The sequence below is a fragment of the Apodemus sylvaticus genome, chromosome 22 (genome assembly GCF_947179515.1).
Source record: "Apodemus sylvaticus chromosome 22, mApoSyl1.1, whole genome shotgun sequence".
NCBI classification, from domain to species: Eukaryota; Metazoa; Chordata; class Mammalia; order Rodentia; family Muridae; genus Apodemus; species Apodemus sylvaticus.
This window is the reverse complement of record NC_067493.1, coordinates 17,292,913-17,311,482: the sequence shown is the minus strand read 5'-3', so window position 1 is coordinate 17,311,482 and position 18,570 is coordinate 17,292,913. Positions and strand designations below refer to the sequence as shown.

The 18,570-nt window shown below is 47.3% G+C and overlaps 1 protein-coding gene across 3 annotated transcripts; it reads right to left on the bottom strand.

Moving 5' to 3' along the window:
- Positions 1–438: 438 nt before the first annotated feature.
- Slc46a3 (solute carrier family 46 member 3) lies at positions 439–17,856 on the bottom strand. Of its 3 annotated transcripts, XM_052167893.1 has the most exons (6): positions 17,518–17,856; positions 16,875–17,087; positions 8,339–9,206; positions 6,352–6,435; positions 1,676–1,832; positions 439–1,173 (listed from the first exon to the last, which is right to left on the bottom strand). In XM_052167893.1, the coding sequence occupies exons 2-6, from the start codon at positions 17,061–17,063 to the stop codon at positions 1,092–1,094; spliced, it is 1,380 nt and encodes a 459-aa protein (XP_052023853.1). In that variant the 5' UTR covers positions 17,064–17,087; positions 17,518–17,856; the 3' UTR covers positions 439–1,091. The 3 variants fall into 3 exon arrangements, with proteins under 3 accessions (XP_052023853.1, XP_052023855.1, XP_052023854.1); XM_052167895.1 differs by lacking the exon at positions 17,518–17,856 and having other exon boundaries at positions 16,955–17,053; XM_052167894.1 differs by lacking the exons at positions 16,875–17,087; positions 17,518–17,856 and adding an exon at positions 10,184–10,428.
- Positions 17,857–18,570: the final 714 nt, after the last annotated feature.

Sequence of the window (18,570 nt, the reverse complement as noted above, 5' to 3'; positions counted from 1 at the left end):
GCTGTAGAAGCCCTGCAAAGGCTGGGGGTGAGGGCCACAGGGAAAGCAGGGATTTTGGGGGCTAAGACAGTTTTAATCAAACATGAGAAGAGGGATGAGTTGAAAGTGTCTAGAAAGGAGAGGAGGAGGTGTTTGGGGTGGAGGGTGGATCTAAGTGTGGGTGTGGGATGTTGTGACTGGGATAGCACGGGATTGGGCTGGGAGTCACATGCTTGCCTGATTATTTCCCTATGAGCAACAGTTGCTGGAAAAGATAAAATCTGTGTTTTACAAACATCCTTCTCAGCCCGGTGTGGAGCCAGAGAAGGAGGAAGGGATGAAGAGATCAGAGGTAGAAAGCCAGCCAGGGTGTGTGCGCCACGACAGACAGCCTTCTGCTGTGCTGTGGAGTGAGAACAGACCGTCAGGTGTGACTTTATACTACACTGCGCTGTCGGCTCAGTTTTCAAATCTAAGACAATTTTATTTATAATCTGATTTTCTACCCACTCCCTTCATTACATATAAAAACACCATCAGGCTTGTCACTGAATTAAATACTAGGAAAAGTGAAAAACGCATATTTTAAAAGGAGCTTCTGTTCAAGGATTTTTCATTCCATTAGTAGAGCCTTGACAGGCTCTTAAGACAGCAGTCAAGTACAGGAAGAACTAGAAATGCCTGAAACATTATTTCCATATCAGTGATTATTCCAAATAAAAATTCCTTATTATGTCTTCAAAATCCCTGAGTGGCCAAGCGAGCCCATTGTGTTGACAGAGAGACTGAGGTCAAAACTCCTTAATCTCCACATGAGAGATTAGAGTATGGCAGTGAAGTTATTGCTTTTAAGCAAGGTTTCCCAAGCCTTCCTCTGCTCTCCACGGTGTTTGTCTGGTCCCTGGAGAAGTGTGGACAGTACTGGGGCCTGTTCTTTGAAGACCACAGTGTGCTGCTGGGTGGCCACACAAGCAGAACTGGATTCTTCCTCCCAACTCACTTGGTTTAGGAGACAGGATTTTGTCCCGTGGCTTGCTATTGAAATACTGATTGTGGAGTTCATATTCTTCAGGAGTCGAGCATAGGGTCGTGCGCACTGCTGCTGGCTGTCACTAGTCTGATGTGTGCTCTCTGGGCTCTTCGTGAATGAGCAGTGTGTAGCTTCCCTCTTCCCAGCCAATGCACTGGACACCACTATGAAACAAACAAGAATTTGGAATGGGTTAAGAGATACATAAGGTATCTTATTATACAAGATCCTGCCTTTCCCACCCATACGTGGCCTTTAATAAATTATACAAGTTCTATGTAACAGGTATACCCTGGCATCTTGAACCCCACTGATTTGTTATGTATATGTTTATGTGTTCTAAAATTACTAAACTCATTGATTTTTTCTTCTCTTCCCTACATCCCCAAGATACTCAGTTGTTATGCTATGGCACCTTAGAATCCCATAAAGTGACTCCTCTATGTCTGAGACCAAAGGCCACCACTTCCTGCTAGTTCTCAACAGCCAATGGCACTGTCTCATTTTAAGTTCTCAAGTTATTGACAGGTGCATTCACGGCCGATAATTCTTGAGAAAAGCATCCTCTGAAGCAAATGGTCAAGAGTCGGTGCCACTTTGCTGGTAGAAGATGACAATTCATTTAACCCAATCGCCCATGGATGCAGTGATGGGAGAGCTACGTACCATAGGCTGATGGCTGGGAGGACCAGGAGGCCGGCAGACAGCAGAAAGATGAAGCCAGGACACCAGGCAACAGTGGCTGAATAGATCCCGTTATACGCAGTAGTTGACATAACCCCACCAAGTGTTTCTAAGAAAGCTATGCAAGCAAACAGTGCACCTATTTGGGGCAAAGGCACGGAGGGAGAAAGAGAAAGCTGAATTACAAAATAGTCAAAAGTGAGCAGAGAGAACTCCTTCACTGAAAACAGCCATGGAGGACAACTTGGCGAATGAAAGCCATCCTCTCAATACCCGTGGGAGGCACTGGGGATGTGACTCAGGAGGCAGAGTGCTTGTCTAGCACAAGAGAAGCCAGCACCGCACAAGCCAGGTGTGGTTGGCACACACTCCGATGGGGCTCAGGAGGATCAAATATTCAAGGTCATTCATGAGAACCTGTCTCAACAGCAACAACTCTGGGTCCCCCCCATCCCCACCCCCGCCAAAGTCACCGATGCATTTTGCAGACGAACAATCTGAGCCGAGGTGTTTGCTCCTTGTGGACCTGTTGGGAGAGATGCTGAAAACCTCAAATAGCTGAGCTCTGATGGCTACAGACGAAAGCTTACAAAGGTACCAGCAGCTGACTCATTTGGAGACTGCGGTGCTCTCCATGCCAGCCTCAAGCTAACCCTTCCTGTTAGACAGAAATCTAGCCACAGACAGGACCTCCTGTGTGGACATTTACGTATCTCCTGTCTGAGCGCCAGCTCTTTCAATTCCACACACACATCTGTTCTGCTTCTGTGAGGTCCCCGGGGCCCAGCTGATGCATGGTAGCCATTTAATAAACATGTGTTAAATGAATAAATGAAGGTTTAACTGTGGACTCTGCTCACCAATCACCCAGGAGCATGTAGATGTACTGCCCTCATGATTTATGGTGATGCGCAGAGTTGGTTTAACTGGCTTTCCTACTTGCTTAGTTTTGTTCGTGTTTCTTGATATTCCCGGGAATAGCGCCACAGTACACAGTACACGGCCTGACTGTACAGTGCTGGTTCTGATACAAAAGGGAGTCCATCTATTCTCTAAGGTAAGTAGGTCAGGCCGGGTGCCATCTGTCTGCTACAATGAGCTCTTACAGAATAGCATTGGCTTGATGCTTGACTCCTCTAAGCAATCTAACATGTTGAATAGTTGGAGACATAAGCTGGACCAAATACATGCAGAGTGAGTATAGACATTAAAAAAAGAAGTGTGGCCGGGCGGTGGTGGCGCACGCCTGTAATCCCAGAACTCTGGGAGGCAGAGGCAGGTGGATTTGTGAGTTCAAGGCCAGCCTGGTCTACAGAGTGAGTTCCAGGACAGCCAGGGCTATACAGAGAAACCCTATCTCTAAAAAACCAAATCCAAAAGACCTAATAATAATAATAATAATAATAATAATAATAATAATAATAAAGAAGTCAAGCGGGCTGCAGAGATGGCTCAATGGTTAAAAGAACTAGCTGCTTTTTCAGGAGTCCTGAGTTCAATTTCCAGCAACTACGTGGTGGCTCACAACCATCTACAACTGTCATCTCATGGGATCACCTGACTGCTTTTGGTGTACAGACAGACATACATGCAGACAAAATATCCATGTACATAAATAAATCTTTAAAAGGAATTATTAAAAAAAATCAAGCAGCCGGGTGGTGGTGGCACACTCCTTTAATTCCGCACTTGGGAGGCAGAGGCAGGTGGATTTCTGAGTTCGAGGCCAGCCTGGTCTACAGAGTGAGTTCCAGGACAGCCAGGGCTACACAGAGAAACCCTGTCTTGGAAACACCCCCCCCCCCAAAAAAAAAATCAAGCAATTCAGAAATCAGAACCGTCTTGTTGTGTCCTGATTTATACTCACTATGAGTTTGAGAGTGTTCCCAAAGCAAGACAGCAAGTCTAGGTCAGAAGACTTTTAAAAACACAGGGATTTTCAGAAACATGACCATAATGCTATTTCTCTCTCTCTTCCGGTTTCTCAAGCGTGTGTTCTCCATCTGAGCTGTGCCCCAGCCTCCAGACACTCAGATTTCATAGAGCAGAGAGCAGCTTCACCTGGTGGCCTCTGTGGCCTCTCCCCTCTCCTTTGATTAAAGTTCATCATATTTTCATAAAGTAATCATTTTTTAAAAAAAATAAAGAATTGGGATTATATTGAGATATTGAAATTTGACCACTATCTAACATTCTTCTTAGTTCAGAGATAGGAACAAGATAATTATTATAATTATTCTTTTTTAGATTTATTTTATGTATATTAATGTACGGCCTGCGGCTGTGTATGCACCACATGCATGCCTGGTGCCCATGAAAGCCAGAAGGTGTTAGATCCCCTGGAACTGGAGTTTACAGATGGTTCTGAGTCACCATTGGGTGCTGAGACAGAATCCAGGTCTGACAAGAGCAGCTAGTGCTCTCAACCGCCTAGCCATCTCTCGGCCCCTGAACTAAATTCTTTTTTTTGTTGTTGCTATTCTTTTGGTGTCCCATCAGAGGAACCACTGTGGAAGTCAAGAACAATGGTCTGTTTGTCCATGGCACCTTTATAGACTTTTCTTTTCCTAAGTGCTCTCTAGATAATTGTGGTGGTTTGAATATGCTTGGCCCACTGGAAGTGGCACTAGTAGGTGTGGCCTCATTGGAGTAGGTGTGGTCTCATTGGAGTAGGTGTGGCCTCATTGGAGTAGGTGTGGCCTCATTGGAATAGGTGTGGCCTTGTGGGAGGAAGGGGGCGACTGTGGAGGCCAGCTTTTAAGTCTCCTAGTGCTCAGGCTCCACCCAATGTGGAATGAGTCTCGGCCAGGCTGCCTTCTGATCGAGGTGTAGAACCCTCAGCTCCTCCTCCAGCACTCTGTTTGCCTGGACACTGCCATGCTCCCACCATGATGATAATGACTGAACTCTGAAAGTGTAAGCCAGCCCAATCAAAGTTTTATGTATAAGAGTTGTCTTGGTCGTGGTGTCTCTTCACAGCAGTAAATCCCTAACTGAGACAAGAACCATCACAACATAGTTTATGAAGGCCTTCAAGGAAGACAAAGCTTGATTTACGAGCGGCCAAGAACCAATTGTCCTCTTTTAAACCTGAGTGAAGTTTGCAATTTTCCCCAGCATTGACTAAACAGACACAAAGGCAAGTGCACTACTAGGAGTGGTTCACGAATGCTCTGTAAGAACATTCGTTCAAGGCTCAAATACAAGACAGGAAAAGTACCTAAGTCTGATGATATTCATAGAATACAGAGGGAGGACAGCACCACAGATGCCAGCACCCGCTTACAGCTCTTCAAGTGCTGGGATTAAAGGTGTGCACCACCACCACCACCTGGCCCTGCAGCTCTTATCTACCCCGTGTGGCGAATCTCTACTTGCACCTCCAAAGCTCTAGGCTCCTGTGCTCCCATCTGCCACAGGGGACTTCCCTGATGGCCACCTTACACACTCAGTCAAGAGAAAGAAGCAGCCTGGGGTTGTGGTGATTCTTCTCTGGGCCGCCCTCTCTGGGCCCCCTCTCTGGCTGCCTCCACACGGTCCACCCTCTGTATCACATTCCATTCCCTGGGCTTGAACCAGCTTTGTGCTTCCAACCTGGCTTCTGATTCAAGCCCAGAAGAACACATTTCTGGAGCCCAAAGCAAGAATGTAACTGAAGGTTACTATCACCTTCTAAGCATGGATGGCCCCTTGTATCCATGGGCTTCAACATCTGAAGGTTTGGCCAACCATCCATCAAACGTATAGTTAGGCACTAAACGTGTGCACAGACATAATTTTTTTCTTGTCATTATTCCCTAAACAACAGTATACAGTAAAATGACTATTTAAACATTTATAGCATCTTAGGAGTTACAGGTCATCTAGAGAGGGCAGAAGCCTAAGGTTATGTATAAATTATATACAAATACTATCCAGCTTAAAATTGGTTTAATTATTTTCATGAATTTTTTGGTCAGTGTGCAAAATAATAAGTTTGAAATTTTCATATGTATGCCACTGCTTCTTAGACTACAAACCCACAAAGGATAAAGTATGTCGTGTCTATACTGTGGAAGGCTGGGTGCAATCAATGAGAACACACAATTCCCAGGCTTTTCAAGAGTTCCATCTAGAAACTAAACAGCAATGAGTAAGATGTCCAAAGCCTACCCCATTTGACTTCCCCTCAATGTCTGGCTCAGAAGGGATCAGTCACATCCAGGTATCAACACCTTTGTACAACTCCAAGGTCAGGACAGACCTGCCTATGAAGAGTCACCACTGGTCCCCAGTTTGGTGGAGAGGGAGTACACGAGGGCTGGGCACAGTCCACGGAAGAGGATCGTCCAGGCACTCAGTGGATATAAAGCAGAGTGGCCCTGGTAGCCAGACTGCAGCTAGAGGGGGTAGAGGAGCTGAAGTGCATGATGGGTCAAACCTCTTGACTCCAAGGTCTCCTTTCTTCTTCTGGCTGAGACAAGGCCAGAGAAGACTTCTAAAGCAGGACCCCCCAAGCAGGGCCCCTCTGCCTGAGTATAACCCAGCTTCGACAAAGCTAGGCACTTCTGTCAGAAGGAGGCCCTGGCAGGAATGAGGTAGGCTACTCAGAAGCTTCGAACCATCAACTGTAATGACTGAAGTTGGGACATCCGTTACAGGCTTTAAAGCAACCTCACCTTGCTCAGTCGAGTGGACCACCTTTGACATCATGGACCTCAGGACGGAAAGCGGCATGATGGTGAAAAAGAATGGAATCCTGACTGAGAGAGAAACAAATGATACAGGTAAATCAGACCGAGTCCAGATGCTTGCTCGCCTAGAGCAAATCAGGCAGTCAGGATGCTCTCCCGCCTAGACACTGCCTCCTGTGAACACCCTGACTCACTGCAGCTGAAGATCCAGCTCATTGCAGTTTTACCTAATAGATTAACCGACTACTGGCCAGTCATCTGAGGCTTACTTCATTCTAGAATTCTGGTTTTGGTCCTACAAATAGTATCCATGGACATTTTGGTACAGGTGTATTCAGTCTGCCTATTTGGTCCAGATGAGACACATCTGCCTATTTTTCTAATGATGCAATAACTTATTTAGCAAGTTCTGACTACTAATTACATTTTACCTATTTTAAAAATATTATCTTCCTGTGTGTTTGTGTGTGTGTGTGTGGTGTGTGCATGTGTGTGTGTGCCCATGGTGGCAGAAGCGAGTGCTGGATCCCCCAGATCAGGTGGTCATGAGCCTGGGAACTGAACTCAGGTCCTCCGTAAGGGCAGTACCTGCTCTTAACGGACGACCCATCCCTCCAGTTCCTTTTATACACTTTTTATTCTTAGGACGGGAATTCTTGGGGCTTGTATGCCCTTACTCTAAGGATTCCTTTATAGGGAAGCTGGCTCTTTATTGTCTTGTTGGTTCATTTTCTGGCTGGAAAGTATGAACACAATTATTTCTGCTCTTAAATTATATATATAATACATACATATATAAATTACACACACACACACACACACACACACACACACACATGTTTACGTGTGTGGTTTTCTGTCCGTTTGTTTTGACAGAGGTTTCACTATGCGGCCCTGGCTAATCTGGAACTTACTATGTAGACTACACTGTCCTCAAACTCACATGGACCTCCCAACCCCTACCTCCCACATTCTGGGATTAAAGGTGTGCTCCATTATAGGCAGCTTTAAACTATGCATCTTGTGTGTGTGTGTGTGTGTGTGTGTGTGTGTGTGAGGGGGATTTTTTTTTTCCGAGACAGGGTTTCTCTGTATAGCCCTGACTGTCCTGGAACTCACTCTGTAGACCAGACTGGCCTTGAACTCAGAAATCTGCCTGCCTCTGCCTCCCAGGGTGCTGGGATTACAGGCGTGCGCCACCACCACCCAGCTAAACTATGCTTCCAGCCGTGGCTACACCGAGAAACCCTGCCTTGGGAAAAACAAACAAACAAACAAACAAACAAACAAACAAAAAGAATCATTTTTACTCATACCACCAAATAATGGCATTTGCTTTTGCAAACGACATATTTACATTTTCCAGAGTATTTGCATGCATATGTTGACTTAATATGGCTTTGGCACTCTTTGTGGAAACAGGGGCGTAGCTTCTACTGCCTAAAAGGCACTGCGCTAAGTGCTTTCCATTTATCTAAGACCCTCTGAACGGAGCACTCCTGTGCCCACCATAGGAAGGGCTCAGAGGGACAGACATGCCAAGGTCACCCAGCGATACAGGAGGAAGTCAAGTCCCATTCTGAGTCTTTAAACTGTGTCTCCGGCAAGCGGAAAGGACTTAATACCTTCGTGGTACAAATGGCCGACTTGGACCAAGATTCTGTATTACAGTTCCACAACCCTTTCCATCACAGCATTCGAGGGGACACTCCTTCCAATGGAAGCTACCCTCAAGGACTGAATCACACAAAAAATGTCCCTCAACCTATTCTTGGCAAATATACAAATCTGGAAAATCATGTTGATTCTGAGTATTTGTCATGTCTTGCTAAACCTGGCATTCTGATTGTTGGCTTCTGGCAAGCTAGCTGTTCACTTGAAACAGAATGGGTTCACAGAGAGCTTTGTACTGAGTGTAAGCCCCCCCCCCCCCAACAGGCTGACTTCATCTTGCATAAAATCAGACACTTACCTAAAAGCATCATCAGAGTGGTCTTGGTGAACGCAGCCAGCATCATCCCTAACATGGTGGTGAAGATGCCAACGAAGGCAATGTGAATATCCTTCAAACAATAAGAAAACAGCCATATGCCTAGGAAACTACTCACAAAGGAGACACTACCCAAAGCGGAACCATAGCCTATGTAGACCTCATTCCAGCAGAGCGGAGGGCCCAGCTCATAAAGTGTAAAAATCGGGGAGATGCCGAAAATCACAAAAAAATAGACGACAAGGGTAAAAATCAGCAGACAGAGCAAAGACTGCCGCTTGCCGGAGCCATTTTTAAAAAGCATGTAAGTCCGGTAAAACAGATCCTTGAGGCTTTCGATACAGGACATAGTGACAGTCTGAGATGACTCCTTTATGGGATCACTGAGGAAAAATAAAATGTAGGCCAGGCTGACTGCAATTACTACGGCAATAATGAAATAGGACCACACGAAACCCAGTTCTCGGATAAAATAACCGGATGCCAGGCCTGTTAGCCCAGCAACGACGCCGAGCATAAAATCCAGGATGGCTATCCGGATGATTCTTTGCCTATATTCTTTCTGCTGATCTACAATGTAGGCGAAGCAAGCTCCCCAGAAGGTGGTGTAATTCCCAAAGAGGGCGCCAACGAAGGTGGATGCGACCAGAAGCTGGAGAGGAAGGTCAAAGTAGGACATCGCGCACAGCCAACCGTTGGTTCCCAGAGAGCCAAGCGAGGACAGGACCATGGGAAGCTTCCGTCCGTGGTTGTCACTGCTCGACAAAAGCATGAAGGTAGACACCAGACCCGGAACTAAGCCACTCATTTCCATCTGCAGGCTGAAGAGAGATGCCTTTTTCTGAACTTCCTGTAAGGACAAAGGCAACGAGTCGACGGATGCTACGACCATAAAAAGACCCTGGCATTGCTTCTGGTTATGAGTGGGAAGCCCGGGGCATGTGAGGCCAGAGTAACGATTATAAAGCACACGTTAGCAGGTAACACACCCATACTTCATCATGAGACCCACACACCATGCAGGGTAGAGATTCAAAGCTACAAGGAGAAAAACGTATGCCGTGGTGTGTCCGTCTGTTCAAAGGACGTGTGCATGTCACAGACTCTGTTGTCACAGATTCTCTCAGTCCCACCCAACCCCATCCCACCCCCGTGAACCATTTGCACTGAGAGATCATTGTGACTCCTGTTCTGCACCCTCAGTGATGAGGACCTTTGCTGTGATGTGTCTTCCTGCCTGTAGGTACCCGAGGCCTGCAAAGCTTGTGACGCCATACAAGCAAATATTAAGACAATGTATAGGGCTGTTGCCAAGGCAACAGCTGCCGTTTACCCAGAATTCCATAGCCTACCTTTACCTGTAATTACGTCACCACCGGTATATAACCGGGCAGTGCTTCTTCCCCCTCCTCCTTTTCTCTTCTCTCTTTCTCTCCTTCCTTCCCGCCCGCTACCCCTTCCCTATCTTAAATAAAGTCCCACGTGGAACTGTTTGGCCTGGTGTAACTCATTGCGGCCCACGGCTCCACCGCGAGTGAGTGTGGGGAACAGACAGGACTTTTGCGCAGAAACCAACACTGCCCGCCTAGGTTACAGGAGAGACGCAAACATATACACATCTTATATATTTGCTCTACAGTCTCTAACTAAACAGACCCTTTTAATCTTTGTGTCCACCGGCAGAACGCGTGAGAATAGATTCCTTCATTTACTATAGAAGCAATGAGATAGATCCAGAAGAATCTTGCACTGCGTAAGACAGCTGCAGCCATGGACCAGAATACAATGACAATAGACAAGGGGCCATGTGTACACAAGGGCACACACCTGCGGAGCTGGGACAGTCACTACGGCAGCCATTTGATGGGAAGAACTTTTTAAGGACATAATGTGGGGCTGGAGATATGGCTCCGTGGTTAGAGCACTGGCCGTTCTTGCAGAGGATCCCGGCTTCATTCCCATCATCCACGTGGTAATATCTAACTCTCTGTAACTCCACTTCTAGGGGTTGGCATCTTCCTTTTTGCCTCTTTAAGCACTTAGGCATGTATATAGCATACATACATGCATCCAGGCAACACACACACACACACACACACACACACACACACACACTCATTTAAAAAGTCTTTTAAAGACATATTGTGGGAGTTGGAGAGATGGCTCAGCAGTTAAGAGCACTGGCTGCTCTTCCAAAGGACCCAGGTTCAAATCCCAGCAATCACATGGCACTTCACAACTGTCTCTAATTTCAGTTCCAGGGGATCTGATGTTTTAACCTGGAGGCAGAACATAACACCAATGAAAATAAAATATAAAATAAAATAAAATAAAATAAAATAAAAAAGGCATATTGTGTTTTCCATGTCTTAGTTTTGTCCTTCACGCATTGGCCATATGGTATGTTTATAATGTGAAATACTATGTGTAAAGAGCAAAAGGCCCATGCTGCCAGAAAGCAGCCTGATAATTAATAAACCATAAAACATTGAGTGTTTTTCTGCCCCACTAGAACCTAATCTACAGAGAGCCAGACCTTTGTCTTCTTACCCTCCGTGTCACTGAAGACAGCACTGGGCACAAGGCAGGCTCTTGGTGGATACTGAATGAAGTCATGGCTGAAGGAGATAAGGCCTCTGCCACTTGCAGGCAGTAGAGGATACTATCACATGATTGTGTCTGTCACCCGCTTCTTCTGACAGGAGGGAACAAAATCTTACTTTGATGGGAGGGTTAACGTTAAAGACATCCGAACTGCCCGGCACAAGGTTCAGTACTGAGTCTTGCCTGTTCTATGAGTGCATCTTTTTGTACTTACAGTAGTCATCAGGTAAGTAATTGCTGAGTAAATAGATATAAAGTCACCTTTTAACCAATTTCTCAAGCAGGTTTTCCCCTTGGGGTTCCTGTTCTCATTTATACTGGTCCACCCAAGTCTGTCTTCCACTTTCTTCTGTTAGTTCTCACCCAGTCTTGAACAGCCACACCCTCCTCTGTAGTCTGGGAAAATTGTTTGTTGCTTTAAAACAAAAACAAAAACAAGATCTTGCCAGGCAGTCGTGGTGCACACCTTTAGTCCTAGCACTTGGGAGGCAAAGGCAGGCGGATTTCTGACTTTGAGATCAGCCTGGTCTACAGAGTGAGTTCCAGGACAGTCAGGGCTACACTGAGAAACCCAGACTCAAAAAACAATAAAACAAAACAAAAACAAACCAAAACAAACAAAAAACCCAAGATCTTTAACAAGACAAACTCAAAGAACAGTTCCTTCTGGAGTTATAATTGGGGGCATAAGAACAGGCTATGGGCCTGGAGAGATGGCTCGGTGGTCAGGGGCACTGGCTGCTCTTTCAGAGGACCCGAGTTCAGTTTCCACCACTTACATGGTGACTCACAGCCATTTGTAACATCAGTCTCTGATGCCTTCGTCTGCCCTCTGAGCGCACTGTACAACAGAAACACACACACACACACACACACACACAGGCGAAACATCCGTACATTTAAAGTAAAAACATCTTTTCAAAAAGTTGCCCCGTCTCTTACTCCTGCCTCCTGCTTGTTTCTCTCTTGATCTCTTGGGCTCCTTTCCATGTGGTCATGGCCGGCCTCTACTTCTCTACTCTCTCCCTCTCTCTGCCTTTCTCTGCCTCTACTACCCTCTTAACCCCTCTTCCCACAGCCCTGAATAAACTCTATTCTACACTTAAAAAAAAAAAAGTTGCCCAAGAAGAAGTCACTGTTATCAGATTCCTGTTATTAATTTGCTACTTGAGAAGTAATTATTTAACAAGCAAAGGGTGTATCAAGTGGTTAGAAAGGTCCTTCCTCTACGAAAGTCAACAAGCACAGCTAGACCCCACTTCTTTACTGCTTAGCCAAAAGCCCCAACTATGGTGTAAGGTCCCCGCGGAGATTAAACGCATTGCCTGGGACAAGCGTGGAGGTGAGTGAGACTTCTGGTCACAAGGCTTCAAGAACTTGGAACACTGAAAAAAATAGATTAACGCAAAAATAAAGTTTTCTTTTGAGACAAGGCCTCAACCAGGCTGGTCACTAGTTTGTAATCCTCCAGTCCCAGCAACATTGTGTGTGTGCGTGTGCGTGTGTGTGTGTGTGTGTGTGTGTGTGTGTGCATATATATTGTGGTGATTTGAGTAAAACTGTCCCCCATAGCACTTGGGAGGCAGAGGCAGGTGGATTTCTGAGTTCAAGGTCAGGCTGATCTACAGAGTAAGTTCCAGGACAGCCAGGGCTACACAGAGAAACCCTGTTTCGAAAAGCCAAAAAAAAAAAAATAATAATAATAAAATGTCCCCCATAGACACTTGCTAGAATGCGTGACCTTGTTGGAGGATGAGTGTCACTGGGGGTGGGCTTCTAAGTTTCAGAAGCTCAAGCCTGGCCTAGTGGCTGTGTCTTCCTGCTGCCGTGGATCCAGATGTAGAACTGGATTCTAGAGCTCCTCTCCAGCACCGAGCCTGCCTGGGTGCCAATGCTTCCCACCATGACAACAATAAACTAAACCTCTGAACTGTGAGCCAGCCCCAGTTAAATGTTTTCCTTTATAAAGTTGCCATGGTCATTGTTGGGGTTCTGTCTAAGCTCCACCCCACACCTACCTGGCAATAGCCAGGTCTGCCCCGCCCCAGAGATCTGGCCCACTATAAGAGGGGCTACTTGCTCCTCCTCTCCCTCTTTGCTCTCTGCTCTCCCACATTCTCACCTCTCTGCCCCTGGGGCTCTTCTCCCCTCCACGTGGTCATGGCCGGCCTCCACTCTCTCTATTCTCTCTCTCTCTCTCTCTCTCTCTCTCTCTACCTCTCTCTACCACTAACTCCCATCCCCTACTCTAAATAAACTCTATTCTATACTATGCCTGAGTGTGTGTGGTCTCTCAGAGGCAGAGGTGCCCAGGCAAGGGCCCGCCTGGACACCTTCCCCCACGCCGCCTAGCCACACTCCCCTAACCCCCTATACTCTCCCCTTTTAAGCCCTTTCAGTCATGTCATGGTGTCTCTTCACAGCAAAAGAACACTAAGACACACACACACACATGTATGTATGTATGTACGTACGTCAGTGTTAATAAAAATGGTTGGGAAATAAGACTTCCCCTTAAAATACAGTCTTTCAATTATCAAATAGGTGAAAGAGCTCAGTTTATTCTTTAGTTATTTTTAGATTTTGAGACAAGGTCTCCTTATATAGCCTGGGTTGGTCTTGACCTTTTAACCCTCTGCTTCTCTCTCTCTAGTACTGGAATTACAGATGTTCAGTAATAATAATATGGTTTATTATGACCTATTTGGTGGTGACAACGGCTTTGCATGCCAAGTAAGCCCTCTGTAATTAAGCTATATCCTCAGCCCTTGATTTTTTATTTATTTTATTTATTTATTTTTTTTGGATTTGGCTTTTTTGAGACAGGGTTTCTCTGTGTAGCCCTGGCTGTCCTGGAACTCACTCTGTAGACCAGGCTGGCCTGGAACTCAGAAATCCGCCTGCCTCTGCCTCCCAGAGTGCTGGGATTACAGGTGTGTGCCACCACCGCCTGGCAGGCCCTTGGATTTTTGAGACAGGGTGTCTTACTAAGTTTCCCAGGTTGGCTTTGAACTCATGATCTTCCGGCATCTGTCTCCTGGGTGCTAGAATTACAGGCAATGCACCACCATTCCAAGCTTAGATTCTTCTTCTTCCCATACCCTGAAATGTTACATGCTAGCACGTAGGCACACGTTGGTATATTATTGGGACGTGTCCTAGTCAGTTTTAGCTGTCAACTTGACACACAGCTTGGAGGAGGGACCCTGCGGCCATGTCTGTGGGCATTTTTCTTGATTGTTGATTGGTGAGAGAGGGCCCAGTCCACTGTGGGCGGTGCCATTCCTGGGCAGCTCGTCCTGATTGCTTAAGAAAGGCCACTGGGCAAGCTGGGAGCGAGCCTTTAAGCAGCGTTCTCCCGAGGTCTCTATTTTAGGTTCCCACCTTGATTTCCCTCCGTGATGGGCTCTAACCTATAAGCCAGACAAACTCCCCTTCCACGTTGTTTTTTGCTCAGAGTTTTATCACAGCAACCAAGACATAGACTCTGACAAGGAAGACAGACAAACCTGGCCAATCAGGGCAGGGCTCCCTGTCATAATGCGCGAGGTCCTTTTACACACAATGGCACTTGGGGCAAGGTAGTAAGAAAGGAATCTTGTTTTTCTAGTACTCTCCCAGGGCTGGCTCCTTATTTCTGAAGGTGGCCAGTATTCAAACTCCTAGCCCCATATTTGGAAATCGAGGGGCTGAGATCATATGACAGAGCCAGTTGCTAGAAATGGAAGCTCGGAGCAGGAAGGCAGGCTTTCAGAGTCAGATGGAGGAGGTCGTCTCCGAGAAGTCATACAAGGACGGCATCATCGTGAAAGGACCCAGAAGGAAGGGATGCAGGCAAAAATGAGGATGTCAGCCTCCTTCTTGTCCTGTTCTGTCTCAGCCATGGCCAGCAGGGAAGGGCTGGACAGGGGAATGGGGTGGGGTGGGGCAGTGGTTTCTACTTCCCCACTCTTAGGGAAAGCACCCGAGGTCTGAGGGCACCGACTTTGGAGAACAAGCCTTGGAGTATGAAGTCTCTCGGCTGGACCATGGTAACACACACTTAACTTCAGCACTTAGGAGGCAGAGGCAGGTGGATCTCTGTGAGTGTGAGGCCAGCCTGGTCTACAGCGCAAGTTCCAGGACAACCAGAGCTACACAGGGAAACCCTGTCTTTGAAAAAACAAAATAAAACACAACACGACAAAACAAAACAAAAAAATAGTCTCTTGAATATTAGTCCAATTGAAAAAAAAAAAAAGGAAAAGAAACATCAAATTGGAACTTTGCCTAAAAGCAAAATGAGGCCAAACTATTCTATGGTGTGTGTGTGTGTGTGTGTGTGTGTGTGCGCGCGCGTGCGCACGCACACGCACGCATTTAGTCAACAACTAGAACTGGAGGACCCAACACTGGCCTTCCTTCAGTGTAGAACACCAAAAGGTACTTTCCTCCGTCACCTGGGGAGGGTTGACAACAATCCCTGACTCAATCTCAGAAAGGATGAGCCCCTGGACATTCTCAGTCCTATTGTCTGTCTGTCTGTCTACCTACATCCATCCATCTGTCTGTCTGTCTCTGTCTGTCTATCTATCTAGCCATTCTTCTGCCCCTTTATTGTTACTACCTTGAGACGGGTAGCCCAGGTTGGCCTTGAACTCACAACCCTCCTCCAGCCTGTGTTACAGGCCTGAGCAGACTTTGTAGAGGACAGTGAACCCTTATGACTCTTTATGGCCTGTGCTGTCCCTACGGCTAGTCAGAATGCTCTGTTCCAAGAAAATTCGCCTCAGCAGCAGGAAGCTATGAGTGAGGAGAGGCCTTGACCATGCAGCTGGACTTTGTCCCCTCTAGCTTCTACCTTAGAGCTGCTTTGGTGGCCTCAGGCCTTCCCTTGGGGGCTCTCTGTCAGGTCCTCAACCCAGGCTCATTTGCCTCCGATGTGGACTCCCTGGAGTTGAGTCCTGTGTCCACTTCTGGACTGGCGAGTGCCTCCAGTGAGAAAGAGAGACCCTCCGATGGGGAAGACAGCCATGCAGGCCCCACCTCTTCTCATCTGTGCGGGTGAAGACAGCGTCAGTCTTTTGTTGCCGCGAAATATCCCTAGTGAGAGTAGTTCTGAGCTTGTAAATGCAGCCCTGTAGAGAAACAGCTGATGCCAACTCCTGTACCCTGCTTGACAAAGCCTGCCTCGGGGCTCAGGAGACTGATGACGAAGCTCTTGTCAAATACGCAGAGAACCGAGTGGGGGGGGGGGCCCACACATCTAGCTAAGCCTTTTTAGGATGCTGAGAGCTAAAGTAGGCACTCGCGGGTCCAGATGTGGACACAGGACTCAAGTCCAGGGAGCCCTGTTTATCTTATCTAAGGTAGCCTCCTGACCCCAACAAATGCTGCTCCACCCCCATGAGAGACAGCTGAGCCTGGTCCAATTTGTCAGACTTTTTTGTTTTCAAGAAACCAACAAAGAGTGGGTGAGATCGTTATGAGATTTCCTAAGGACGAAAGAGCTGGTCCCACAAAGGGGGGCGGGGGAAGACAGGTGTGGAGGTGCATTAGAGAGTTAGGGCCAGAGTAAAGATGTTAGTTAAGAGGAACCATTGACAGGCAGTGGTGGCACACACCTTTAGTCCCAGCATTTGGGAGGCAGAGGCAGGCAGATTTCTGGTCTACAGAGGCCAGCCTGGTCTACAGAGAGAGTTCCAGGACAGCCAGAACTACACAGAGACACCCTGTCTTGAAAAACAAACAAAACAAAACAAAACAAAACAAAACAAGAAAAAAGCGAAACTATTAATCGAAATGGGAACGCAGAGAAGGCCGCTTGATTTGATTTTCGTGCGTGGGGGTGTGGTCACACCTTGGAGAGCCTCTTTGGTTTGGAACCTGTTTCCATTTCCTGTTTACTACAAGACGGGAGGTTTTAATTTCTTACCTCCCGGAAAGCAAAGATGGGGTCGCTTTTGTTTTGCTCACATTCAGAGGCATTGCTATCAGAAGCAAAGGTGTAGTTACCGGTTTCTTCCCATATCCTCCGGTACACGTACTGCGCTGTCAGCGGGATGGTCAGAGTCATAGCAAACGCATTAAGGAGAATGGCGGGCTCTATGAACGAAATCTTCATGTTGCTCAAGTGGGCAGGTCGAGTCTATTGGGGGCGGGGAGCGGGGAGCGGGGGGAGAGAAACGGGATAGAAATCATTAGTTGATTTCTTATCCCACAGGCTACAAAAGTGGGGAAGTTGGAACAATGTGTCATGAGCAAGCAAAAACATGAGTTCCAGATTTCTGAGCGAGTGCCCTTGCCGGGAGAGGGTACCCCATTTCCCTCCGAGGAGCAGGGCCTCTCAGAACTAACTTTCCAACAGCACCCCCCCCCCCGCCCCCGCCAACTCCGCTTCGCTAATGCTCACAGTGCTGAGCCGAATCGCACCGGCTGGTTCCCATAAGGTAAACAATGAAGTTCCCCGGGGACCCGGAGGTTACGCAACTATTATTATTTTGGCTGCAGATTAAGGGCCTCGTAAAAAGCAGCTCCCGATCGGAATGGGAGTTTCTGTTTTCGTTTTTAAAACTCACCCCACGGTTACAGTCTTCCTGCTAGGTTAGGCACAGGTGGGACCGTGTTCAGGACTGTGTTCTTGGTTAGCCGGTGCGGCGCGCAGCGCGCCCCCGCCTTTTCAGCACGGGTTTGCCAGCTGGGGAGAGCCGAAGGAAGGGACAGTGAGGTGGAGCAGGAGCGCAAGAGGGGGGACGTCCCTTGGGAGCGGACACTTGAGTCCTGTTAGAGGGCAAAGAGAGATAAGCTCTCTCTCTAATGGCCCTGGACTCAGTCCGCGCCGTTCCCCGCGCCGCCGCACTCTCGTTCTTTGGGCCCTAGTGGTGACTCGGCCGCCGAGCATCATCACTCAGCTTGGAGTTGATAATCTTTGGCCGGAGCTGTCACCCGCTTCCCTAGCTCGCTTGTGATTGGGGCTGGCGGTCGGCGCCCCCGCAGGGATTGGCCTAGCCTAGTGTCATTCTCTTGCACCCGCCCCCGAAGGTTCAGCTGCTGAATCTCCCCGAGTTGCTGGGCAAGTTGGGTGATCCCGGCAGCTTAGAAGGCTCTGCTAAGCGTTTCTGGGTAGGACTGCTGGGTTTCACTGAAGCGCCGCGGAGCCATAGGCGGATCGCCCTGGCATCTGGCTCGAGAGTTCGAGACTAACTGAACGACATAACAAGACTTCTGTCCAAAGCCGATACTAATAATACTAATATTAATACTACTAATAATACTAAAACAAAAAAGTGGTTGGAAACGTCACACTCTAGGGTTGCAGTTCACCGTAGCATTCCAGCGGACCCAGCAAGCAACTGCCAAAGCAATGCCAGAAAGAAGACAGAGATGCAGGAAGTTCACGAGAGGAGAGAGTTTAGAGTAGGGAAGGTGTTGGCCTTGGGACATTTTAAAAGAAATATCCATTACATTTTATGTAATTATTTATTCCACCCCGTGCAGAGGGCAGAAAATGGTGCTAAATCCCTTGGAATTGGTGTTACAGGCAGTTGTGAGCTGCCCTGAGGACAAAGAAACGGAACCCAGATCAGTAAGTGTTTTTAATTAGTGAGCCATCTCTCCAGCCACCCCTGCCC